Source organism: Symphalangus syndactylus, chromosome 9 (assembly GCF_028878055.3).
Source record: "Symphalangus syndactylus isolate Jambi chromosome 9, NHGRI_mSymSyn1-v2.1_pri, whole genome shotgun sequence".
Lineage (NCBI taxonomy): Eukaryota > Metazoa > Chordata > Mammalia > Primates > Hylobatidae > Symphalangus > Symphalangus syndactylus.
This window is the reverse complement of record NC_072431.2, coordinates 109,863,009-109,888,956: the sequence shown is the minus strand read 5'-3', so window position 1 is coordinate 109,888,956 and position 25,948 is coordinate 109,863,009. Positions and strand designations below refer to the sequence as shown.

The 25,948-nt window shown below is 47.8% G+C and overlaps 1 protein-coding gene across 4 annotated transcripts; it reads left to right on the top strand.

Moving 5' to 3' along the window:
• Nucleotides 1–266: 266 nt before the first annotated feature.
• Nucleotides 267–25,455, top strand: PHF24 (PHD finger protein 24). Of its 4 annotated transcripts, none has more exons than XM_055293860.2 (8): nucleotides 267–447; nucleotides 14,252–14,633; nucleotides 15,303–15,488; nucleotides 19,097–19,175; nucleotides 19,481–19,686; nucleotides 20,029–20,189; nucleotides 20,489–20,602; nucleotides 20,923–25,455. In XM_055293860.2, exons 2-8 carry the CDS (start codon nucleotides 14,256–14,258, stop codon nucleotides 21,017–21,019), a joined length of 1,221 nt encoding a protein of 406 aa, XP_055149835.1. In that variant the 5' UTR covers nucleotides 267–447; nucleotides 14,252–14,255; the 3' UTR covers nucleotides 21,020–25,455. The 4 variants fall into 4 exon arrangements, with proteins under 4 accessions (XP_055149835.1, XP_055149836.1, XP_055149837.1 ...); XM_055293861.2 differs by lacking the exon at nucleotides 267–447 and adding an exon at nucleotides 664–1,116; XM_055293862.2 differs by lacking the exon at nucleotides 267–447 and adding an exon at nucleotides 667–1,116 and having other exon boundaries at nucleotides 20,492–20,602.
• Nucleotides 25,456–25,948: the final 493 nt, after the last annotated feature.

Sequence of the window (25,948 nt, the reverse complement as noted above, 5' to 3'; positions counted from 1 at the left end):
ACTAGACGCTCAAAAAAATGACGTGCATTATATTTGAGGTAAATAAATTGAATGCACAAGAAAATAAAGGTATTTTAAAAATGTAAATGCAATTAATATAAATTAAAGGGCTCTCGACATATCATTTGCATATCTTCAGTTTTTCCTTATAATTGGTTGCTGGGGATCTTACGATTTTATCTTTTTCTTGCCCTCTTCAAAGCATGTAGTTTGGTGTAATGCACATTATAGCCCTCAGAATTGCTGGCCTTCTGACAAGCTAGCTGTTTGGATAGTATGAGGGATGAGGTTGCTGCAGCAAAAAGTGGGTTACACGACAGCACAGCCTCGCTGCTGGAGATGAAAAACCAGTAATCCCAGAAAACAGCGCATAGGGTAGGCTGGGCCAGCCGAGGACTATGTGAAGGTTCGTTGGGACCCTCCGGAGGCCGGTGGGGTACTGCAAAGGTGAGTGCCCCAGTGCCAGGGTCTTGAGCCTGGAGCCCTGCGGGGGACGGCTGGTAGGACCTGCTGGATGAGTCATTCTCCCCACCCCAGGCACGTGCTGGTGGCGGCATCCACCCGGACCCCGCCTTCCCCCCGGCGCGGAACGCGAGCAGTGAGCGGCCCCAGCCCCCCCACGGCGCCCTCTCCGGGCCGCCTCCTCCGGGCGGGCACTGTCCTTGCCGCAGTCGGCCGCTGGCGCACTCCCCGCGCCGCAGTGCCGGGCGCTCGTGGGGGGCGCCCACGGGCACCTGGGCCGTCTGCTCATCGGAGCCGGCCGCCGTCCTCCCGCATTCCCACGGCGCCCCACGCCCGCGCGCCCGTCGCCGGTCACCCGTCGCCCGCGGAGCCGCGAGGGCCGCGCCTGGAGGCGCAAGAGGACTGGGCGGGGCGGGGCGCGCCCACCGGCCGGCCTAGGGCACCTCGCGCGGGTGCACGCGCCGCAGCCCCGCGGGGCGGGTGGGTGTGCTCGGGGCGCGCGCGCCGCCGCCTCCTCAGCCTGCCACTCCGCCCGCGCCGCCTGCTGCCGGCGCTCGGCCCAGCACGCCGGCTCTCGGGCTGCCGTGGGCAGCGCGGGGCCCGCGGTGTAGAGTCCGCCGCCCCGGAGCCGCGTCCCGCACCCGGACGGTCCCGGTAAGCGGGGGCGGGGGCGGCGGGGACCTGGCCGTCACCTGAGGGGCGGGTCTGCGGCCGCGGACAGTCCTCCGGGACTCTGAGGTGCTTGTGTGGGAGCCGCCTCCAAGGTGGCCCCCGTGTCATTGGATGAACCCCGAGTGACAGCTGCCTCTACGCCTTGGGGGAGTCCCTGAGGTGCTGTGGGGAGCCGCCCCCATAAAGACCCCCTGTGGGAATGGACTCCCGGGGCGCTCTCTGCATTTGCTGTCATAGGGGGCCCCAGCGTGGAGGGGACTGGCCCCAGAGAGCCCTTCTGTGTCACTGTGGGAGCAGGCACAAGGGTGGTCTCTGGAGCTGGCTCATGGAAGACCACCTGGGAACATAGGGGAGCCGCAGGAGCCTCGAGGTGGTGGAGCCCCCAGAGGGCTCCCTAGAAAAGGAGGACCTGAGACTGTGCCCTAGAACTGTGGGAAGCAACCTCTGACTGGGGAGGGGGGTCCTGCCATGGGATCCATGAGTGACTTCCCACGGCTCCAAGGACTTTGGCCTTGACCTCCCTGTAGGGTTCCATGTGCCCCCCACTTGTATCCCCAAACCGTGGCCCAGAGGTGGGGGCCTTCTAGGACTGCAGCCTCTTTCCATTCCTCCTCTTTCCCCATTCGGATTTTTCTTCTCCATGGTAGCCCAGTTGCTCCACGCTGCATTTTAGTGGAGGCAGAAACTGCTGGGACAGCACAGGGCCCCAAGCGGGGGATGAGGACCAGTGAGGCCTCTAAAGCAAAGATAGGAGATTTGAGCCCCTGGGTTTGACCGTCCAGAAGGAAGCAGTAAGATCAGGTGGAACAACTGACTTTGGCAGGTCCTGGAGGGAAAGGCCTTTGAAGGAAGGAATAAAGGATGTATAGGATTGTTGAGCACCAGTACGCTAGGCACTATACTAGGTATGTTTAAACATCTCATATAACTCTTACAACAGCTTTGTGAAATTATCCCCTTTTAAACATTGAGACTCAGAAAGGTTTAGCAATTTGCCCAAGGTCACAAAGCTGATGAAAAACATAATCATAAAATGTTTTTCAAATTTTATTTGGGAAAAAGTACTAAGGAGCAGCAGAAGAAAGAACAGATATTTGTTAATAAGTTGCATTAAGGTGCCTGCCAAGCATAGGGTTTTGCAATGGTACAAGCTCAGTAAATGTGATGATTAAATAAGTGGATGAGGACAGTTTAACTGGCCATGAGATTGCTGCAGGAACTAATTTCCACAGAATCCCCAGATTTCAGGGTGTGGCTTCCTTCACTGGCAGTCCCACTGTCATGATGCCTTGGGGTGGCTCTGGACTTAATTGAGGCCTCTGGGTGTGGTTTTTGGGTTACTCTGGGGATCTAGGGGGACCCTTCTGCGGATGGAGTGTCCCAAGGCCACCCTACCTGCTGCAGAATACTTGAAGGAGAGAAAGGAGAGACAGGATCACTTTTAGGAAGTACCATCCACACTGTCCTTGTGACCCTCTGACTACATGCACCGGTGGACAATGATCCACAGATAGCACTCAGGACACTTTTGCCCAAGAGTGCCTCTGCATGAGGAGGAGGACAGGAAAGGTGCAGAGCCAAGGAAGGCTCACTGGGAGTCTGTTAGGGGGAGCGCAAAGGGTCTGCGCCAGACATAGTGTTGCCTCCTCATCTCGCCCCCTCGTTGTTTTCATTCTAGCTGAATCCCAAGAGTTCAACTTTGAGCCCCAAGGATGGATTCTGGTTTCTTGTCCAAAAATGGGGTGGTGAGAGGGCCAAGCAATGATATTCATTACAGAGCCATTCTGGAAGGGTTTTCCTGCTCCCCTTCCCTGCTTTCTTCCACACAGTCAAACCTAGTTAAATCCTCCTTGAATAGAAGCGGCTTCCTTTGGCTCCTGGAATTACATAGTGAGAAGAGAGACCAAGCTAGTGGGAAAACAGAACAACATAGTTTACCAGTTGTTAGATTTTTTTTTTTTTTAACTCAGTGATGCTACCTTGCGCGCAACTCAGTGGAGTAAACTCTGACAAAGGTTTATGTTGGTTAGGACCTCCCCATTGTAAAGTTGTTCATAATCCCCCTTTCAGTTCAAACCCATCTGATCAGCTTAACAGATCAGAATAAATAGGTAGGCATATATTTAAAGGAAGTCAGAATGACCAAACCTGAAGATATGATCTTTGTTCCAGCTCACTGATTTGTCATTGAGGTTTTATTCCTAAATTGGTCTTTTGTTGAGGGTGCTTATTATCACACCCACTCGTGACCCTGGAAAAATCACTAAATGGATCCAGGCTCTCCCCTAATCTTGGACCTTGGATATCACCTTCCCCATGTCCAGCATTGGGTAAAAATTAAGATATCAAAAATCCTAAGAATACTGCCTAACTCTCCCTAGTCACAGCATGAGTCTGCAAATCAAATCATTCCAGAATGTGCATGAAAGATGTCACCAGGTGGCCTTAATCTTCTCAAAAATGCTCTCTCCAAAGGGAAATAAAAGGGGAGAGAACGGCTCACCCAGTTTCATTTGAGTGTACCCAAATGTGTCTGGATTTTACTGTCTGGATTTCTCAACCTTTGATCTTTCACATATTCTCCAATCTTCTAACATTGTCTTCTTCTAACATTTGCCATTCCTTTTCCTCAACATGGATAGTAAGACTTCCCCAGGCCCATTTCCCCGACTCCTTGCAATTTTTTCCACTACACCTGTTCCTAAGTGGATCACATTTATGCAAATATAGTTTCCCTTCTCTTTAGCTACAGAATCTATTATCTTTTAGTCCCACACGCTTCTCTCCAGCACTGCTGCTTGGCTTCTGCTATCTTCATGTCCCAAATTGATTTATTCATTTCTGATGGGAATATCATTATCCACTCCACCCCTCAATCTTAATGACCAAATTCTGACAGGAATTCCTTGCCAGCTTTGGACCAAGAAACCAAGACCATCAGTGCCCAGCTGAAGACATGATTATTTTTTCCATTAGCACATCCCCCTCCATTCTCCCCACTCTTCCAGCAATCCCCTCAGAGACTCACTTACATTTACTAAGTGCTACTTACTTGCCAGGCACTATGCTAGATAAATATGAGAGTTTCTTGCCCTTGAGGTGTTCCCATAGAATCAGTCTGCATTTCTCTAATCATTCACTATAAAGAGTAGGAAAAGTAAGGGGGAAATTATGGCATTACAGAATATCTACAGGAACCAATACAGAGTATGCCTTTTCCCAAGCATCACTGAAACTCAGCTGCTGTGCTATGCCTCCTCTGGCAGCCACATTCAGCCCTCCTGCCAGTGCCCTGCCAAAAGTATCTTTGCCCATATACTCTGAGTGTAAATTGACCACATTTTTACCTTCCTATGATAGTAATGACAGAACCTTTTATTTGGATAGCATGTTACAGTTTATGAAGCCCTTTTAGAGATATGTTGGCTGTCTGGTTTTGAGAAATGCTTCATCTTACTGGGGTCCTCTCACTAAAGCAGAACTGTGTGGGCTAATTGGCTCTCTCTCTCTTTTTGTATGTTTGTTTTTTTGAGGTTTAGGAGTCTCCCAGAGGGAAAGCCCCAATGATTCACTACAATCACCACCTACGAGCGCTTAGGTTGCGAAGGAGTTTCCTGTTGGGTCCTAAGGGCCAAACGATGCACTCATTGGTCAGTGCTGGAACTTATAAGGGCAGTCCCTCTTCCTGGCCTCAGCAAATCCAATTCTCTGGGATTTTCTTCCTCCTTGAAACTCAAACACATATTCTCTTCTAACAAATATTTTAAGCATACTATCTCAAACCAGTTCTTTGGGCTGATGCTAATTCTTATGTGAAGACACGTTTCCTTGCCTATTTCTATCTAGCCCCCAAGCTGGCTTCATACCATCTAAGTCATGATGGAGTCCCCATATAGCTCCATGCCTTGGCATGTGCTGTTACCTCTTCCTGGAATGCTTTTTTTTTTTTTTTTTCCTTATCCACTGATGTAACTCCTACTCATATTCAAAATTTAGCTCAAGCAACACCTTTTTTTTTTCAATCCTACACTTATGCCCCCTGCACACGCACATACTCACTGCATTCTCACAGGCTGAATAGGCTTCCATTTGTTCATTCTACCGTCAGTTATTAAGCACCTGATTTGTGCCTGATGCAGAGTAGGCTGCACTCAGCAAAAGTCTGCAGAATCAACAGAGAAGTAAATGGTGATAATTAAGGTGTAATAATCGCATTACATGGGGCTGAATCTGTGTTTCAGGGAACCAGAGCAGAAAACAGGGAGTGCCTCTCCATCTTGCTGAAAAGCTCTGCTTGCTAAGTGCAGTCTCACCAGCCAATCACTGATGGTGTGATGTTCCTTAACTGTTGCTCTGCCTCTGTGGGAAGTCAACACTGTGGCTTTTAATGAAGACTCAGGCCCTAAGAGGCTAAGCTCATGCCATAATTTTGCTCTCATATATATTAGAACTTTGTGAGCTTTCAGTAAATATTAAACAGCAGCAGGATGCCCTGTAGTCTTGAGCTGAGGCCAGAAAGACAGTTTTTCTGTCTTTAGCCTTTCTGTTCCTTGGAAACCCCAGAAAAGCCCCATGTAGTTGTGACTGTGTCATCCCGAATAAACAGGCTGAATGAAGAGAGGTGGGGAGGTACCAAGTAGACCTTTCAGGGTCTACAAACATGAATACTAAAATTAGTTTCTAGGCTACTGCCAGGTGACAAAATGTCTGAGTAGGAATAGGCTCCAAGAGCACTGTAGTGAGGCACTGCATTTTCCTAAAGCAACAGCCATCACTGGAGAGCAATCGGACCCCTTGGGGCTTGGATTTCCTCAAAGACCCACAAGAGAACTCTTTTTGATGGTTTCTTTTTGCTTAAAATCTTGAGGTTGATGCTGATGTTCACAGTAAGCTCAGAGTCTGTGCTATGCATTCAGCGTTTTTTTTTTCAGACCCTGGTTCTGTTGATTTTCCACGCTCTTGCAGCTGGTCACCTTCTGTGTTAGGCATGTGGCTTTTCCTAAGGCTCTCAGCCCTTTGGGCACATGCTTTCAGGAACCAATTGTTGACCACCTTGAAATTTTTCACTTGTACATGCAGATACTGCTCATGCTAAATTCCAAATCCAGGACAAAGGAAGTGCATTTTCACACTTTCTACTTGTGTCCTTAAGGCAACTGCCCTCCTGTGGGCCTCACCATAGTCCACAGGACACAGCATAAATGCAGGGGACTGTTGACTTTGGTAATACTGGCTTCTTTTTTCTTACCATTGTGATTGTAGAAACCGGCTAAATTGCAGAATTTCTTAGCTCTCCTCTGTCGTCAGAGAAAAATCACCCTCGTGTTCTCATCCCTGCTAGCCCTGACTCACTGTCCAGGTGCCACCTCTTGGGAAATAGAGTAGATGTGATGAATGTGATGATGTGAGCTGGTGACTACATAGTTTCTAGAATTGAGTTTTGGAGATTTGGTATCATTAGTCTGTCTGGCCAATTTGATAAAGAGAAAAGACACTATGATCTTAAATAGTTTATGTTGCCCAGTCATCTCTGCATCATTCATTCAACAAAGATTTAAGAGGCTAAAACCCTTAATGCTTAATGGAGAGGATCAAACCTGTATACAAAAGACACTTTGATTAAAAGTGAGTGCCACATGCCCTGTGGAAGTCAGTAAGAACTGTCTCTACTTTTCTCCCTCCCGATCTCAGTGAAACACAGATTCCTTTACTCCACTTGCTCAAACCATTCTCTTTGGTTGTCTTTCCCTTTCCCCTCACTCAGAGGTTTTCTTTGCCTTGTTCCTTCCTAGGGAAGCCCTGACCTCCAGGCAGCCACTTTTACTTGCTTGTGAGCCTTTTAAACAGCCTCCATTCCCATACCAAGAATCAGATTGAACCAGCTACTTGGGAGGCTGAGGCAGGAGAATCACTTGAGCCCAGGAGTTTGAGGCCAGCCTGGGTAACATAGTGAGACCCTAGAACCACCCTCCATCTGGAAACATAAGTTTTAAGAAGAGAAAATCAGTAAATGTACTTTACATTTAACAGGCTGCATGAGGAAACTCCTGCCTGTCAGGAGTGTTGCCCTTCAGGCTCTCCACAGCTCTGAATCTTTATAGAGAGTGCTGGGAGGCTGGGCGCGGTGGCTCACGCTTGTAATCCCAGCACTTTGGGAGGCCGAGGCGGGCGGATCATGAGGTCAGGAGATCGAGACCACGGTGAAACCCCGTCTCTACCAAAAATACAAAAAATTAGCCGGGCGTGGTGGCGGGCGCCTGTAGTCCCAGCTACTCGGAGAGGCTGAGACAGGAGAATGGCCTGAACCCAGGAGGCTGAGCTTGCAGTGAGCCGAGATTGTGCCACTGCACTCCAGCCTGGGCGACAGAGCGAGACTCCGTCTCGAAAAAAAAAAAAAAAAAGAGAGTGCTGGGAAATAGAGGCTCCCCAGCTTCCTTCCCCTTCCTTATTTCTCTATCAGCTCCTGCTGCAGAGCAGCCCCTCCTCCTCTTACTCCCACCACTTTGCCCTTATAAATAATCCCGCTGAATTCTAAGCAGGTGCTCTGCAGAAAATGTGTGTGTCTTGCAAACATTCCAAGCTGCCCACATATGTCTTACTGCCTGACAAACACATCTAGACATGCTTCTCTTACCCAAGACAGATTCTACTTGTTGCTGTTTCCATTTCTTCCAGTTCATGAAGTCAGACGGCCCTATTCCACCTTCTTGCCCCACTGTTATTTACCATCACCTGCTCCTCTCCCCTGAGTTTTTTTCCAAGCCTTCCCTAGACACCACAAATTCCCTGACAGCCACATAATTCTTGGGACAATATCTTTTTGGCCTCTTTTCATCATTTTTAGGGAGGCAGAAACCCCCAGTCCCACCCACCAGCGAAAGAAGTAATCATTAGGTATAATTTGTGGGATCTTTGCAACTTGATTTCCTTTTAACTCTCTTTTTCCTAGGACTTCTTCCAGCACAGGAGAGGCCAGGTTTTTATACACAGGCATTTGTTTTTACCTGGCACCAATCACTACCACTTGTTTCTCTAAAAATCTGCGCTGATTTTGTTTAGTTCTCAAACATCCCAGGTGCACTTCTTGGATATTTCAGCACACACACTTTTAATCAAAGTGTCTTTTGTATACAGTTTTGATCCTCTCCATTAAGTATTAAGAGTTTTAGACTCACTTTTAAAGCTGAATTCTGTTATGTCCTCACAGTTTACTGTCAAAGTCAAAGTCATGTCAATTCAAAATGACTTGGTGGTCTTGTTTGGATTTTGATGGTTTACTGTGAATAGTTCTACTTTGCATTTCTGCCCTTACAGGCATAAAATGGTCTACAAGATTGAACCATCTCAGGTAAAAGGAATAGCAGTGCTCCAAGAGCCTGTGGTTAGGACTGGAAAGCGTTTGTTTTTATGTTTGTTTTGCTAGTAGATGTCAGCTTCAGTCTTCATAGAAACTGCTTTAAGGATAAACTCCCAAAACCATTGCAATGACATAATTGACCATGGAGATAGCTTCATAGCTATTCTTGGTATCCTTATAAAGAATAATGATATCCTTACAGTTAATAATGGGTTATAGCGGATCTACAGTGTGTTGGGAGGTGTCTGTGGTTAATTTGGTGATTCTCTGTTAATGAGTAAGTTCACTTATAGAGTAACTTCCTAACTGGCTGGTCTTTGTTCAATAACTTTTATTAAAGCATCTGAAAAAGCCAAAAACAAAGGCATACCATTGGTTTTCCTCTAATGAATCGTTCTTGAAAAGGGGAATTTAGTATGTTTTTTCCAGATCTCCAAATAAGTGTTTCTCAACTATTTTTTTCCAGTGTATGCCTTCCTTCTGATAAACATAAAAGTCTCTTGACTGTTCCCTAAAACTTGTGATATAACTCCTGGGAGGAGGCTGCCTCCAACTATTTGGAGAGTTAGTACCTTCTGTATAGCCCTAAGAACCACGAAGATACTCTCAAACTCACTGTTTTGTAGTCTATGGCACACACACACAAAAAGCAGAGATGGTTTTTAATATTTGTTTTCCAAATATAAATATATAATTGATAAGCTCTTGAAACTCACTTATTTCTCCCCTCCTCCCGGTGTTTCTGATATATACCTCCCACCTGCCACAGGATCCAGCCAATTCACCAATTAAGAATCATTGCTCTGGTTGTTGTGTTTAAAAAATTAAATCAAGCTGGGCGCTCTGGCTGGAACCTATAATCCTAGCTACTTGGGAGGCTGAGGCAGGGAATCACTTGAGCCCCAGAGTTATCAACAAGTCTGGGCAACATAGCAAGACCCTGTCTCTTTAAAAATTTTTCAAAAATTAGCACGACACGTAGTCCCAGCTATGTGAGAGGATTGCTTGAGTGCAGGAGTTCGAGACTAGCCTGGGTAATATGGTGAGACCCCCCCCCCGCCCCGTCTCAAAATAAATAATTAAATCATTTTTTCTCTTTTTTAATAGCATGAATATATCACAAGTTATTCAGTAATTTCCCTATTGAGGTTGTTTCCACCTTTTTTCAAGAGACAGGGTCTCACCGTGTTGCCCAGGTTTCAGTGCAGTGGCTATTCACAGGCACAGTCATGGCACACTACGGACCCAAACTCCTGGTCTCAAGCAATCCTTGTGCTTCACCCTCCCGAGTAGCTGGGATTATAGGAGCAAATCACCATGCCCAATTTGTTTCCATCTTTTTAATCACTGTAAAAAGAATGCTCCAATCAATCATTTTTTTTATTGTGATGAGGTATTGCTATGTTGCCCAGGCTGGTTTTGAATTCCTGGGCTCAAGCAGTTCTCCCACCTCAGCTGCCCATATAGCTGGGATTACAGGCATGTGCCACTATGCCTAGCTAAAGTTTTTTTTTTTACATATACCCACAGGTGAAAGAGCACCAGCCTCTTGGATACAACAGGTTTTCTTTAGTCAGAGGTGTATTAGTAGCTGTCCATCTCTGGTGGATCTTCCAACCACACAGACTCCTAAGAGAAGCTTGAATAAACTGTTCATCTTTCACCACATCAGTTAAGGGCAGCGCTTTCCTTATATCCTTGTCTTTTAGAGGTGTGTCTTCAAATTGCAGATTTAAATCCATTAGTAGGTAATGAAATCATTTCAGAGAGTCACTGTCAGGGTTGTTTGAATGAAATAGGATAGAAAATATCAGGGAGCATCACATGTAGTAAAAGTATGATTGTTCCACAAAATTTTGACTTCAGTTGCAGATCTATAAACACATGTGTCTACAGGGTTATCACATAAAATACATTTCTTACTCTGAGCCACAGTTGAAACATGATATTTGAGAAACATGCCTTGGGGTTTCTGAGGAAAACCTAGTGGTCTGGAAAATGTAATTGCTCATAATAAAAATATGCTCAAATAAAAATATGAAGAATTATCTGTCAGTTTTGCATTTTCTCTCTTGGGGTGCCTCTCTCACTGTAAGTTGGGGAGTTGCATCCCACCCAGCCATCGAACACGCTGTTGCCCATGAGGCATTTGAGCAGCATCTGGGGACTACAGGGCCAACCCTGTCACTTCAAGAACCCACTGGGTCCAAAGCCTCAGCAAAAAATTTAACATATACATACTCTTCTCTCCATCCCCACCCCACCCTGGCTAGATTCCCTCATTAGATCATATGAACTTTTAAAAGAAGATGAAAAACAACATGAGCATTCTAAATGCTTCAGACTATATGTTCCAAATACACTCATTAACAGACAGAGAACTAAAGCCCAAAGCAACCAGCAACAGGTTCTGAATCACAGAACAGGGGACCCAAAACCAAAACAAGTCATCAAATTGCCAACCCTAGGATTTGTTGTATTATCTAATTAATGTGCAATGTGGGAGAATTGGAAAATATAGATTACAAAAAGATTAAAAGTACATACAGTACAAAATTTAGATCATAACATGAGCATTTTTGTAACTTGCTATTTTTGTTAATATGTTTGCATATTTTGAGTATCTTTCCCACCAATAAATATACTTCTACCTCAGTGTTTTCCGTGTTCTTTGGTCTTTCATGGTACATAATTTATTTCCCTATTGTTTAATATTTGTTTCCAGCTGATGAAAAAAATTATTTCGTAGTCACAATTTTTTATGAATTTATTTGGGGATGAAGATATTTTCATTTTAATTATAATTTATTCTTAGTTGTCCACTGAGGCATGAATACCCTAAATGATTTCCTGAATTTGCTCAACAAATCTTTCTTCAATAAATCTCCTGTGCCACTGCCCTTTAAGGCAGTATTAAGTATTTAAAGTCAGTGTTCCTTTGTCACATACTTCAGTTTTACAAACAAATTTATAAATGGAGTCGGGGAGGTGGTTCTTTCCTTTCCTATCAATCAGTTTATAAATTCAAGAATATGAATTTCCTTGGTAGCAGTAGTGGCAAGGCAGGCACCTGAGCAGTGTAGGAGTTCGCACCATTGTGGCACATACAAGCAGTGTTTCCGAAAAGAAGATGGGCTGTCATCAGATAGTACATGTATTAAGGTTTCATTTTTAAAAGCAAAAAGAATTCTCCACAATTAATTAGCTAATTGGAAAATGTTTATTAAGAATCTATTCTGTTAGATGCTTAATAGACAGACACATTGCTAGGCAGTGGAGATAGGTACTGTGTGGGATAAAACAGTCTAATAGGGGAAACTGACATTGATCAGTAATCATCCTATTGAATATGTAATGATGAAGATAAGCGCCCAGAGCAGAAGGGCATGGTGCTGTGAGCACTCTGACCTGGACTAGAGTCAGCAGTGACTTCCCCGAGGAAATGAGACTTGAGCTAAGCTCTGATAGACAAATAGGCACTAGTCAGGTGGAGAGGAATGTTCAAACTTCCCCAAAACAAAGGGAGTATAGCAAATAAAGACTGAAAAAAGGCCATTATGATTGGGACACAGAGTAAAGAAGGGAGGCCAGACCGTGCAGGGCCTCACAGGCCACAGTAAAGAGACTGATTGTGGGGACTTCCTCCTGAAAGCTGAAGGAAGCACTGAAAGTTTTAATCAGGGGATAACCCGACACCTGAATGTCCCAGGGACATCTTTAATTCCACATATACAAAATCCAATTTAATTATCCCTCTTATTTCCAATTTCTGTAAGTGGCACTACCATTCTTCTAGTTAGTCCATTTAAAACTGCCCTCTTTCACCGGGCACGGTGGCTCACGCCTGTAATCCCAGCACTTTGGGAGGCCAATGCGGGCGGATCATGAGGTCAGGAGATCGAGACCATCCTGGCTAACACGGTGAAACCCCGTCTCTACTAAAAATACAAAAAATTAGCCGGACATGGTAGCACGCGCCTGTAGTCCCAGCTACTCAGGAGGCTGAGGCAGGTGAATCACTTGAGCTCAGGAGGCGGAGGTTGCAGTGAGCCAAGATCGCATCACTGTACTCCAGCCTGGGCGACAGAGTGAGACTCCATCTCAAAAAAACAAACAAACAAACAAAAAAACCTGCCCTCTTTCTCTTTATCCTTCATCCAATCAATTATCAATTTATTCCTAGATTTCCCTAATTCTATTTCCATGGTAACAGATACAGTCAGTCAGTATTATTCCTGCTATCATCATTTCCATTTAAACCGTCTACTTCTTGTCTGGACTATGATATTAACAGTAACCTTTGAATTGGCCTTACTTCTTCTCCTACCTGCTGTCACCTTTTCCCCCAAACAAACTGAGCATAACCACCTGTGCATCCTTCAGGGTCCACTTTGACCACCAGTAGTGTGGTGGGTCTCGCCTTCCTTTAGGTACTCTCAGCACTTTGACTTCTTTGGTTTCTAATATTAAGTAGCTTGAGTGGTGAGACTGTTCTCCTGTCTTCTGTTTCCTATGATGAGTAGTTGGTGCCTTGCACATAATACTGTTCAATAAGCCTTGATTAGAATGGATTGAGAGCAAGGCTAAAATGGACTCTGCTCCAGTTTACTTACAAAAAGCATTCCCCAGCTGACTTCCACTAAGTCTCCTCAGGCTAGGAAATAGCAGACCAGCTTTGCAATGTGCCCTGTCATGCCCTCACTGTCCAATGCTGTGCTCTGGTACTGCAGAGAAGAGCAGGTCTGATGTTACTTTTTAACTTGGAAACGATATGGACCTTTCTTAAACGGTTCAGAAGAATTAAAGCAGAAAATGTGGGAGTGACATTAGTGCAGCCTTAGAAGTGTAAGAGGTACCTTAGAGCTTTGTAATAGGCCAGTGTCTGTAAGAGATAAACAGACCCACAGAGAGGCACAGCTACTAATGAGAGGGGACAAAGGAGTGTTTGTGTGACCTTGACCACATGGATACAAGTGGCAGAGTTTCCTTACTGACTAATTCAGGAGTCCTCTAAAACTAGGAGTTCATTGACTTAAAAAGTAGGCATTTGATGAGGATTAGCCCCAGATGGATTGTTCATGGCACTTACTGAAGGAGCTTTTCTTGTCTCAAAAGGCCTGAACTGTGTTGCTGCCAGCTTGTTTTAAGCCTTGAGTCTTCTTGCAGGGTAGAGGAGAAATTTGGATTCTGAAGTCTCCAACCATTTCGAAGTAGCAGAGGTGTAGGACCCCTGGACTAAATTGGTTTTAGGACAGGAAGGGAGACAGAGATATCATTTCATGCACGTAGAGTGCTTTCCAGTCTACGAAGCACCATTAAGCCCATTTTCTTACATTATCCTTGTAACATCCCTGTGAAGTGGGCTGGGGAAATAGCCCTCATTCCATAGATGGGAAAACCAAAGTTGCAAGGCCTGTCAGAAATCGAACCAAAGTCATCCAGGCAAGGTGGTAGGCCTGTGATCCCAGCTACTCAGGAGGCTGAACCAAGGGAATCACTAAAGCCCAGGAGTTCAAGAACAGCCTGGGCAACATAGTAAGACCTCATCTCTAATAAATAAATAAAATAAATAAATAAATAAAATTTAGGAAAGAAGTAGAACCAACATCTTCTGATCCTTAACATGTGCTGTCTCCACCCCCACCATGTTCTAAAAGAGGGAGAAACTGTTTAATAGCCCTTGCCACTTAGGTTGAAACTGATTGGCCTGACATCCTCAGCCATTGGCTGAACCTGTGCCCCTCTGCTTTTTGTCCACAGAGCCATGGGGGTGTTGATGTCCAAGCGGCAGACAGTGGAGCAGGTGCAGAAGGTGAGTCTGGCTGTGTCTGCTTTCAAGGATGGGCTGCGGGACAGGCCTTCCATCCGACGCAGAGGTGAGCTGCCAGGGTCCCGCCGTGGCACTGTAGAGGGCTCCGTGCAGGAGGTACAGGAGGAGAAGGAAGCAGAAGCAGGAACCTCGGTGGCCCAGGAAGAGAGTAGTGCCGGTCGCGCAGCCTGGGAGCGGCTCCGAGATGGGCGCGGCGTGGAGCCTGAGGAGTTTGACAGGACCAGCCGCTTCACACCCCCTGCCTTCATCCGCCCCACCCGGAAGCTGGATGATGACAAACCTCCAGAAATCTGCCTGGAGCCCAGAGAGCCTGTGAGTATCCAGTTAGGACAGGATCCTCAAGCCTTAGTGCATCAGGGAGCAGGACAGGGAAGATGGATGCGGGTAAGGTGATCCTTAAAACCGGAAAAATGGAGCTGAGTCCAAAAAAAATCTTTGAATTTCTTCTGTAAGAATAAAATGTTTGTTATATCCTGGATTCATCTTAGTCAAAGGCTTGGGGCAATGGATGATAAAGAATGATGCTGTGGCAGGTCTTCTGTCGACCCTCCCCCTCTTCCCCGCTGCCATGGGTTTTCAACCGTGGATAGTACTGCCCCCTGTAGGAGGCATTTGGAAATTTGGGAGGGAGGAGTTTGGGGAGGTCACCACACCAGGTGGCTACTGGTGTTTGGTACCAAGAAAAGCAGGGATGATAAATGTCCTGCAATGCCTGGAACAATCTCTCACAACAGATGGTTCTTTCTAAAAGTGCTAGTAGCTCCCTGTTTATAAACATGGTCACAAAGGCATGAGCAGCTGGAAGGACCTCCTGGTTCTTGTCGTCCAGAAAGAAAACCTCGACGATGGCTTCAGCTGGAGCTGTTCCTCTAGGCTAATCTGGGAAGACTCAGCCCATGCAGGTAGCTCTGTGCTTAGTGGCCTTGGAATCTTGCTGCCTACGTTTACACATCTCTGTTTCCTCCTGCCATCTTTCTGCAGGTTGTCAACGATGAGATGTGTGATGTTTGTGAGGTCTGGACAGCTGAGAGCCTCTTCCCGTGCAGGGTCTGCACCAGGGTTTTCCATGATGGCTGCCTGCGCCGCATGGGCTACATCCAAGGAGACAGTGCAGCGGAGGTGACGGAGATGGCCCACACGGAAACAGGCTGGAGCTGCCACTACTGTGTAAGTCTGGACTGCAGGGACAGCAGAGGACTTGGCACTTTTCCTGGAGGCCCGGTCTTAGAACACTTGATTTTAGGCAGTGACCTAAAGAATTTTCCAATGGGCTGGGCGCGGTGGCTCACGCCTGTAATCCCAGCACGTTGGGAGGCCGACGCCGGAAGATCACGAAGTCAAGAGATTGAGACCATCCTGGCCAACATGGTGAAACCCCATCTCTACTAAAAATACAAAAATTAGCTGGGCGTGGTGGCACGTGCCTGTAGTCCCAGCTACTTGGGAGGCTGAGGCAGGAGAATCACTTAAACCCAGGAGGCGGAGGTTGCAGTGAGCCGAAATCAGGCCACTGCACTCCAGCCTGGCGACAGAGCAAGACTCCGTCTCGAAAAAAAAAAAAGAATTTTCCAATGGTACATACAAGAGACCTAGAGCTAGGATGGGGTTTCTCAACCTCAGTACATTTTAGGCTGGTTAGTTACTTGTCTGGGGGGCCAAGTGCATTGTAGGATGTTTAGCAGCACCCCTGGCCTCAATCCCCTAGATGCCAGTAGCATACATCTCAATGTGAAGGTAGCAAAATCACCCCCGGTAGAGAACCTCTGAGCTAGGAGATTGACTGGGGCCTAATTACTCAAAAGTAATTCTGCTTGGAGCAATTCTTTCTCTACTAGTCTATAGTTGTCATTCGCTGTATCCATATGAAAACTAACCTGAGATCCTAACCAGCTGGCTTCCAATAGGGGTAGATTCTATCACAGGAAAACTTCCTAGGCCTGCGATCCTCACTCAGCCTGCCACCTGACTCATAAGCATTTGCTCTTCCTCTTTGAAGTGGTTATTATGTGAATTAAATGACAAAGCTCTATTGATTCAGAACTTCGCAAATTATATATAAATGCCTTCTAACTTTTAATGAAGGACAGAGTCTAAGGTTTCCATTGAAAGCCAGATTTATATCCGTTTCTCACTACACCTGAATAGAGTTCAAGTCTTGCCTTATTGATCTGTTGTCCTGCAGATATCGTCATTGTTTATTGATTTCAGAGTGAGGAGCACCTGCTGATCCCCCTCTTCTTCCTGCTGCTTAGACGAAAGCAGAAATGTGCCACTTTCTAACAAATAACTCTTCCTCTATGGCTTGTTATGGAACAGCTATTTTCAGCCACTTAAACCCCTGTCCCCCTGGAGTACACTGCAGCAGACCCTGCTGTACCGGTGACCTTCTCTAGTGCCTGTCGCCCCTTCCAGATGCCAGCCTTTCATCTCAGCCACTCTGCTTTGCGGTGTGCTGCTGCTATAGGACTGGGGTGAAGGGGTCACCTCCCTAACCCCCAGGAACACACTGCTCCCTCCCCAGCTTCCTGACACAGTCCTACCATCATTGCCACCATGCTCCACTGGGCTTTTTACAAAGCCTTCTTCCAAGTACCTCTCCTTTCTTTCCTTCCCTTCACAGCCAACGAATCTTCTTCTTTTTTTTTTCTTTTTATGAGACAGGGTCTCACTGTGTCACCTGGCTGAAGTGCAGTGGTGCGATCGTAACACTGCAGCCTCGAACTCCTAGACCTAAGCAATCCTCCTGCCTCAGCTTCCTCAGTAGCTGGGATTACAGGCACAAGCCATTGCACCTGGCCCCACAGCCAAACTTCTTAAAAGAATTTCATCATCTCCTATGGTTCTTCAACCACCTATCGTCTAATCTGACTTCTGCATCCATCATTCTGCAGAATTGTCCCTTCCTAACGTCACCAGTCACCTCCTAATTGTCAAGTCCACTGACCTTTTCTGAGGCATCTTCTTACTTGATCTCTCGGAAGTATTTATTACTTCTTTATTCCTCTCTCTTTTCTTTAGGATTTAAGTATTTTTATGAGAATTATTGCATAAGATATGGAAATGAGAGAAAATAGAAAGTCAATAAAATCCCACCTCAGTGGTGTAACCACCGTTAACATTACCTCCCACATTCTGCAGCTGTCTTTGCTTGGTATCCAGTACCTTCTCTACTGATGCTTTTCCAGCCTTAGTCTCTAACCATTCTTTCTCAATGCCCTTTGTTAGTTTCTTGTCTCAGTCCTATGTTTCTCAGGGTTCTGTTGTTTAATACTCTTCTTTTCTCACTGCGCCCTCTTTGGGTGACTTCATCTGCAGCCACTATCTAAACACTAATGACTCCTATTTTTGTGTGTCCAGACCTAAATTTTCTGTCTCTTGCACTTATCCACTTTGATATCTCACAAGTACTTCACACTCATCATGCCCCAAAATGAACTCATCTTTGCCCCCAAACCTGCTCTTCCTCCACTCCTTCTCTCTGTGAATAGTAATACCATGCCCCAGTTACCAATTCCAGTTCAATCTCTCCCTCATGCCTCACATCCAGTGAGTCATCAGGTCCTGTTGATGCTGCCTCTAATATCTCTCTTCCCTTCTTCATTCTCATGTCTCAGTTTAGCTGCTCATCATTTCTTGCCTGGACTGTTGCAGCAGCCCCCAACTGCTCTCCACGCCTCCAGACTCTGCCCCTCTAATCCATCTTCCACACAGCAGCCAGAGATCTGACCACAGCATTCCCCACTTGAAAACCCTTTGTTGGCTCCCTTTTGCCCTCAGAATAAAGACCTAATGTGAGGGGCTCGATAAAGGGTATTGGAGGTACTTCATAGTAGGCCCCCTCCTTCCCTCACACACACACTCACACGTACTCCAAACCTCAGCCACACTGAACATCTCACAGTGTTACACAGCATTGTGGTGCCCGGTGTTTACTAGGGGCTCAGTAGGTGTTTATTGAAAGTATGGTTTGAAAGAAAAATACAACTATTGTATATTAGTTTTTAAAAAGTGTTATGGAAGAAAAAGAATGGTTTGATTTCTTTATGAAATCCACATATGAATATTCATGAAATATCTGCTCTTGTACTTTGCTGGTATCTCAGAGGAAGAAAATGACCTTGTACTAGAAAGGATCTTTGATGGTTTAAAGACTGTATGGTAATGTCAGCACAATAGGATATCAGTGCTCCTTTGGAATTAAAACTTCTGTGGCACCACAAAAAAACTCATTTGGCTTTAGGAGCCTTGTAATAATGGCATCTTTTAAAACCATTCTGGAGTTATTTAAAGTGATACAACCCACTTGGAGCAGAGCTATGATTAAACTTTTTTTTAACTAAAATATATTTTTAGCACAGCCTAACACAGAAGCCAAGTAGATAAAAGGGATGGAGATGGAGCCGCTCTGGTTGATGGAGATAGGGATTCACAACCTGCCTACTCACTAGCCCCCTTATTCCCTGCAGCAGCTTCCTAAGGCACTTCCAAGAAATCCCTAGGTTAGCTCAGAGGAGAAAACCACTGTTTTAGTAAAGGGACTCAGTGCTGGAGTCAGGATATCTGGGTTCTGGGGAAGATTCTGCCCCAGAGTAAAGACAACCCTGGCCAAGTCCTTTCCCCTCTCTGGGGCCTCAATCTCATTGATTGTGAATAGGAGGCTGGGATTAGATGATCTTGGAATTGCTTTCCAGTTGAAATTCTATTTCTAGCCCCCTTGACCCTGGCATTTCTTACTGGCCTGTATGGCCACCGATTCAGCTCTTCCTTATTTTCAGGACAACATCAACTTGCTGCTTACTGAGGAGGAAATGTACAGCCTCACGGAGACCTTTCAGCGGTGCAAAGTCATCCCTGGTAAGGTTGGGTGGTGCTGCTTGGATGGAGAGGGGCCGGGCAGATTTCTCCTTCAGGCTTTCTAGGATGAACCATGAAAGGAGTGTTCTATATTTAGTGGGTAGAGGGTAAATAGGTCCTTGTTCCTGAGTTGTTGGCCAGCAGAGTCACCCATCCCCTGTCACAGCCTGGATGACCCTGGCCATGGGAGGCAAAGACTTAGCAAGAGCTGTGGGTGTGGGGGCCCCGAGGGTGCCCTGGAGGTGATGGAGGTGCCCTGAGGCTGAGGAAGGATGGGCATGGCTAGCACGGGGTGCCTCCCACAGATTGCTCCCTGACACTGGAGGACTTTCTGCGCTACCGCCACCAAGCAGCCAAGCGGGGGGACCGGGACAGGGCCCTGAGTGAGGAGCAAGAAGAGCAGGCAGCCCGCCAGTTTGCTGCCCTGGACCCTGAACATCGAGGCCACGTAGAGTGGCCTGACTTCTTGTGCCACGAGTCCCTCCTGCTTCTGCAGCAGTTGCGTCCCCAGGTGAGGGCCAGTTGGGGCAAATGTTCCTGGGATACTGGGTGACAAGGGCCTGGGAGGCATGCTGGGCAGATTTGGGGAGCACTGAGTCCTGCCCAAGCAGGGACCAGTATCAGGAATGGGCTCAGGTTCCATCCAGTGACAGATGATCTGGTGCTCAGGCTGAGGAAACTGCGTGAGGAGGACTAATCTGCCCTGGGCTGCACTGGAAGTGCTGGTGCCTCCAGAAGGGCTCTGGGCAGCTTCTAAGGGAGGTTGCAAAGGTGGTAATGGAGATAGGATTCTCTATGGCTTGGCAGTTCACAAGATATCTTCACCTCTAAGATCTTGTCTTTTCTTCCCCAGAACTCTCTGTTGAGGCTTCTGACAGTGAAGGAGCGGGAGCGAGCCCGGGCCACCTTCCTGGCACGGGGCAGTGGGAGCACCATCAGTGAGGCAGAGTGCCGCCAGGCCCAGCACTCTTGGTTTTGCAAACGGTTCCCAGAGGCTCCTTCCTGCAGTGTCAGGTCTGCTCCTTACCAGTCCCGGTCCCCACTCAGCCTCTCCTCCTCCCTTTTCCATGCCAGTGGCCCTTCCATACCTCCCTGCTCCCCCTGCCAACAGCCGAGAGAGGAGCCTCCTGTGCATTAAGTAGAGGATGGTGATGCCTACGGGCCAGGGCATAGGACAGCCTCTACCTTCAACTCGATGTTGCCACACGTCAGAAGAGCCTGGATGAGCATGTCCAGAGCCTTGGGCTTACCAGAGTTTGGGAGGGGGCAGGCATTTCACTATCCCACTCCTAACCACATGTCCTCATGCCCAGCAGCATCAGCCATGTGGGTCCCATCGCAGATAGCAGCCCAGCCGGCAGCAACAGCAAGAGTCAGGACAAGCAACAGCAGGACAAGACCCTGCTGCCCACAGAGCAGGAGTCCAGGTGAGTAGGACCTCCTCACCTGGCCATTTGTACCCTCTGAACCCCCACAGAACACACAAGTAAGAGAGGGCATTACCCACTCCCACTCCAAAACAGCAAGTGCCCACCCAAGAAACCAGGCTCCAAGAGTGCACATTTGACCCAAGTCTATAGGACCAGCCAGCTGGTCTGTTGGCCTAGTAGCACAGCCAGCCATAGCCAGGTCAGGCATGAGCCAAGCTTCCCTGAGTTTTGTGTAGCCCAAGCCATGCTGCCGCTGGGATCAGGGCTCATGCATCTTCAAACCAGCCTCACGACTCTGTTCTTTGCTTCCACTCCAGATTTGTGGACTGGCCTACATTCCTGCAAGAGAATGTCCTCTACATCCTGGCTGCTCGCCCCAACAGTGCAGCCATTCACCTGAAGCCCCCAGGATAGCATGGAGCAGAGAAGCTCGGTTTGAGGACAGTGACGTCCTCTCCCTCCTTTCCTTTCTCCCTTCCCCCACCAACTTCTGGCACTGAGACTCATGGGGTTGGGACACTGCCAGCATCTTAATTTGTCACTAAGCTTTATGGCACTGAAATCACCATTCCCCTCACAACAGAGGCAGTGAATGCATTGCCACAAGGAGAAGCCCTGGGAGCTGTGGCAGCATCCTCTCCTGGACCGCCCTTGCCCCACATCATAGACGGGACCTGCCACCACACTTATACACATGTGCACATGCTGCCCAGCTGTCCATGCCTTCAGAAGCCTGGTTCTTTTTGGTTGAGAAAGGACCAAAGTCCCTTTGTGAAGCCCCTGGTATAGAGGAGGGGGTCTCTACTCACCCCTTCTATAGGCAGGCCAGTTCTAATTTCCAATAGATAAGTCTCTGGCCAAGTGATTCTTAATAAGGGGGCATGTCAGACTCGCATGCCTGCCTAGAGATCCTGGAGACCCTAATGGGCCCCACTTTCTCCACTGAAAATCCCCTCTGCAGTGAGCTGCTGTTACTAGTAGGTGTGCATTACGTACCTCGGCTGTACTGAGCTGGGAAAAGAGTTAAACATCACCACTGAAGTTCAGCCCTTTCTTTATTTAAATTCCAACTCGTGGTGACAGAGAAGGCAACTAGCCTGGAGAATCCTGACTGGAAGAGGGGGAGGCAGCCCTTCCCAGGGACTCAGGATTCTAGGAACCTCTCATTCAGGTCACCTGAGTCCAAAAGTCTTTAGCAGCGTAGTCAAAAATCAAGGTGAGCCTTCTTGGCCCCTATTTTTCAGATGGTAGCTCATAGCCTAGGGCCAAGGGGGCCTGAATGGAACAAACACACTGGCAGGAGCCACAGCCCTCTGTGTTAGATGCTTCACCCAAGTCACCGACCACAGAGACTGACGAGAGCACACTCTGGAGGAAGAGGAGAGAACGGGACTCATGCTTCCTCATCGTTCCAGCTCAACTCAACTGTAGACACCTTCCACAGCCCAAGAAAGATCTGCAGAGCCCTGAGCGGGACTCTGTCAGCCATCCTGACACAGAGGATAAGAGGCTGGGGCTTAAGAAGAGGCTCTGCAGAGGAGGTCCTGGGAAAGCCTTACAGAAGGAGAAGTTTTCCTCTTCTCCCTGTCACTGAGACTCGCCTTGAGTGGCTCCCTCTCCTCGCTGCTCACCATATGTCCTTCCCCACCAGGCTAGGGCTTGGGCCTGGCATGGAAGGCCTTTTGGGGCAATCAGAGGCTGCCACAAGAGCACCAAGCCTGGCCTCCAAGCCCCAGCCCTCCTTCCTAAGTACTCATCAAATTCAAATTCTTCAGTCTGTGTGTTATGGCTCATCTTGGCCGGCCATTGGGTCCATGTTCTAGGCTTCTGTTTCCAACCTAATGACTTAGGCATAGCGAGATCTGACTACCAAGAATTATTCAAAAGGGAGTGGAGCGCAGTCATGCAGAAGCAAACTCATCTTCATTGCTTGAGGCCCTTGTGCTAAATCGGGTGCGTACAGAAGAAAGCACACACCGCTCAGTGCTGAATGTTTCGAGGAAAGCAAGGAGCTGCAGCTGGGGGCTTCGTGAGATCCCTGTGTAGTCTCCTCCTGCAGGAACCACCTTAGCTGGAAGCAGGGTGGTGAGCTGCTGGGGTTGGATTATTTGGGACTGAAATGAAGCAGACAGGAGACAAATCTGGGCTCAGGTGTATGGCCCACAGCTTTCAGAAATGCTTTTCAGCTGTCCCCCAGGATTGATCCATAGGAGGGGCCATTATTCAGTCTAGTCAGAAAAAGAAAGCACAGGACTCCTGGGCCTAAGAACTGCATCTGAAGCAGCCAGGCCTTGGGTTTTGCACTGAGATTAAAGCACATTAAGCACAGGGGCTCTTACCTACTCTCCTGGCAAATCGTCTCCTGTGCCACTGGCCTTGGGCTGCTCGATCACAGACAGGGCATTTTGAGCAGAGACAAGCTCTAGGCTTTGAGAGCTGAAAAGCATTTTTCTCCTGCCTCATCAGTCACAGGGACTGGAAGTCCATCTTGTTCCCTGATCTTTCCCAGATCAAGGTGATGCCTACCTCTTTGGAGCTGCTGCCTGTAGCTCTCCATGGGTAAGTGAGGAGAGTCGGTGGGCCAGGTCAAGCCTGGCAAAGCAGCCCCGGGGTTCTTCCACAACAGGGGCAGGCCCATTTGGATCATCCTTCTCCCTATTCCAGAACAGCAAACTTCCTGGGTGAGGGCCTGCCACAGAGCTCCCAGGGGACACTTCCCCCAGCAAAGAGTAGAGTTCCCAGCCCGCAAGAGTCCTAGGAAGCAGGAAAGCATGAAGGAGCAGCCAGCCTTTTCTCCACAGGCAGTCATCTAGCTTTTCACCAAAGGGGAAGTGCCGTTGCTCCCCAAGTCCAGAGTTGCAGAAGCCCTGCCCCAACCCCCTGTCCAGAATCTCTCTTTGCAGTGTTCTAATCCCCAGAGCCCCTCTGCAGTATATATAGAGATGTTAAAAACGTTCAGAAACCCAGTGAAGCCCATTTCGTTTTCAAGCCCTCCCATCACTGTGACTCTGAAATTCTGCCAAGTACAAATATTAGCGTTTGGCTCTAATAAGGGTATGAGAAAATGTTTCAGTCTTTTCTTCGTGGCTACCCAAAATTGAGATCAGTGTTTCTAACCAAGGAAGGCCTGGGTTACAGACAGGCTCCTCTGAAGCCCACTTGCCCTAAGCGTTTTTCACCTGGCATTCCTCTTCCTCATGCTCAGATGTGAATGAAGGGGCAGCTGGATGATGTGGTGGAGCTGCAGGGACCGAGGGTCAGCTGAGCAGTGGCCCTGGCCACAAAACCACTCCAAGTCTGCTCCTTGGCTTCCTCTCCTGAGCCCAGCCTTCCCCAACAGAACACTTGAGCAAGGGCCCCTAGGGTATCCCAGGGATGGAGCAGTCCCCTCACTCTAGGTACTGATCTAACCTTCAAGTGCTCCTCTCCGTCTGAGGACACGTGCAGTAGAAACCATGAGGACATTGCCTCTTTCTGCCCTCAGCCCAAGTACCTGGGTCTAGCAGGGCAGATACCAGCCTTTCTGGTCCTGCTGCTCCCTATGGGATGTCACCCTGACCTTGCTTAAGTGGCCAAGTCTTAGGGTCCCCTTATTCCTGTCACCATTATGGAAAACACAGCATTAAACTGCCTGGGAAGAGGACACCTCCTTGGGAAGTGAGCCCCAAGGTTATACCCAGGACTCATAGCCCAAAGCACAACCTCAGCCATTGCAGGTTTCACAGCTTTAGTCAGAGTGGTGCCAGGAAGCCCAAAAGCCAAGAGGGAAGGTCAGCAGAAGCTGCCTGGCAGGACCGCAGGCCAGCCAGGCCCACCCCAGAGCCAAGAGAAATTTCAAGCAGGACTGAGAACTGGTAGCTGGCTCCAGTGATCCTGAAAGCGTGTTCCCTTCAGACCAGCAGAGTGAAGACAGATAGATGTGTGGCCCTAAAAGGCAGAACAGGTTTGATGCCAGAACTTCAGGACATCCTGGCAGTACCTGTCGCCACAGTCCCTTTTTACCCCTCCTCTATTTACAGTGAAATAAAATTCCTATTTTCTTTTTTTTATTTTTTTTTCTTTTCCTTATTTCAAGCTCTTATCTGAAAAATTGCTACTTTCTGCTACCACTTAGTTTGAATTTGCCCAGGATATCTCTCTGGGCCCCTGGCTGCAACCCAGACAATGGCAAGATCTCCTGGAGTGGGGGATATTCACGCATCGTGCCTGTTCCTGACGGCTCAGCCCTGGTGTAGGGTGGGACTGGGCATTTTCTCTGCTGTTACTTTTCTGCTGCCACTATTTTTGGCAACCATGGAAAGAAAATAAACAGGTTACAGAATTTCTACTAGCACTAAGGAAAAGCTTTTTCCCTCTGGGCCACACGCTCCAGTGACCCAGAGCACGGAAAGGGGGTCAGCTCTGGTCTGGGCCAGTGACTAAGAAGCCCAATCACATTCCAGTTTCTATAGCACTGGGTAGGCACAACCCACAGTTAAGAACATCAAGTTATAAGTAGCCAGGCCTTTCCATAGCCATGGTGACACAAAGGCCCTCAAGATTAGCCTCCTGCCATCATGGGTTGGCCTGTGATCTGTCCCCCAGCCAAACCCAAGCTTGTGAGAGGGACTCTGAGAACACTTGAGTAACACGGGGGAATCCAATGCACTCTGGTCCCTCATGCCCTTCCCATGCGCTTTTCTGCGGAAGGTAACTTGACAGCAAGCTGAGGGGGACGTCCCCAAGCCCTGTCTCTCTGTCTCTATAGCTGCATGCTCCTCTGCGTGGCCCAGCCTTCACAGCACTCCAGAAGAAGCTGATGCCCTGAGGCTGGGCACAGTGGAAATCATAATAAAGCGATTGCGATGCTCTACCTGCTTCCTGTTTCTTGTTTGGGGAACCTGCCATTTCTGTGTGGTTTCCCATTGTTGACCAATTCCTGGGTCTGAGTATAAGACTGGGGCAGCTGTGGCTGCCAGGAAGGACACAACATGCTGTGACTCTTTCTAGAGTTCTCCTGGCCCTGACCTTCCCCAAAATCAAGAGATGGGTAGAGATAGGGGCACCACACATACAGATACAGAGATACTGATATTTCTGTATTCAGCACAGATACAGAGCAGAAACAGGAGCACTGAAGTGGAGAGCCAGAGCTTTCAAAGAAATTAAGGATGAGGTCATAAGGTCTCCAAGGCTGTCTGCTATGTGTTGTCCCTCCTCTGTGCCATGCCCCAGGGCCAGTTTTAGACACTTCCCAGTTCCTCCTGAGCTAAAAGTAAGGAAACTCATTGGCTGTTTTCTCCTGGTCTGAGTGTTTCCTCCCCATTTTGACAAATTGCTTTAATGAAATATGATAGGGTTGGG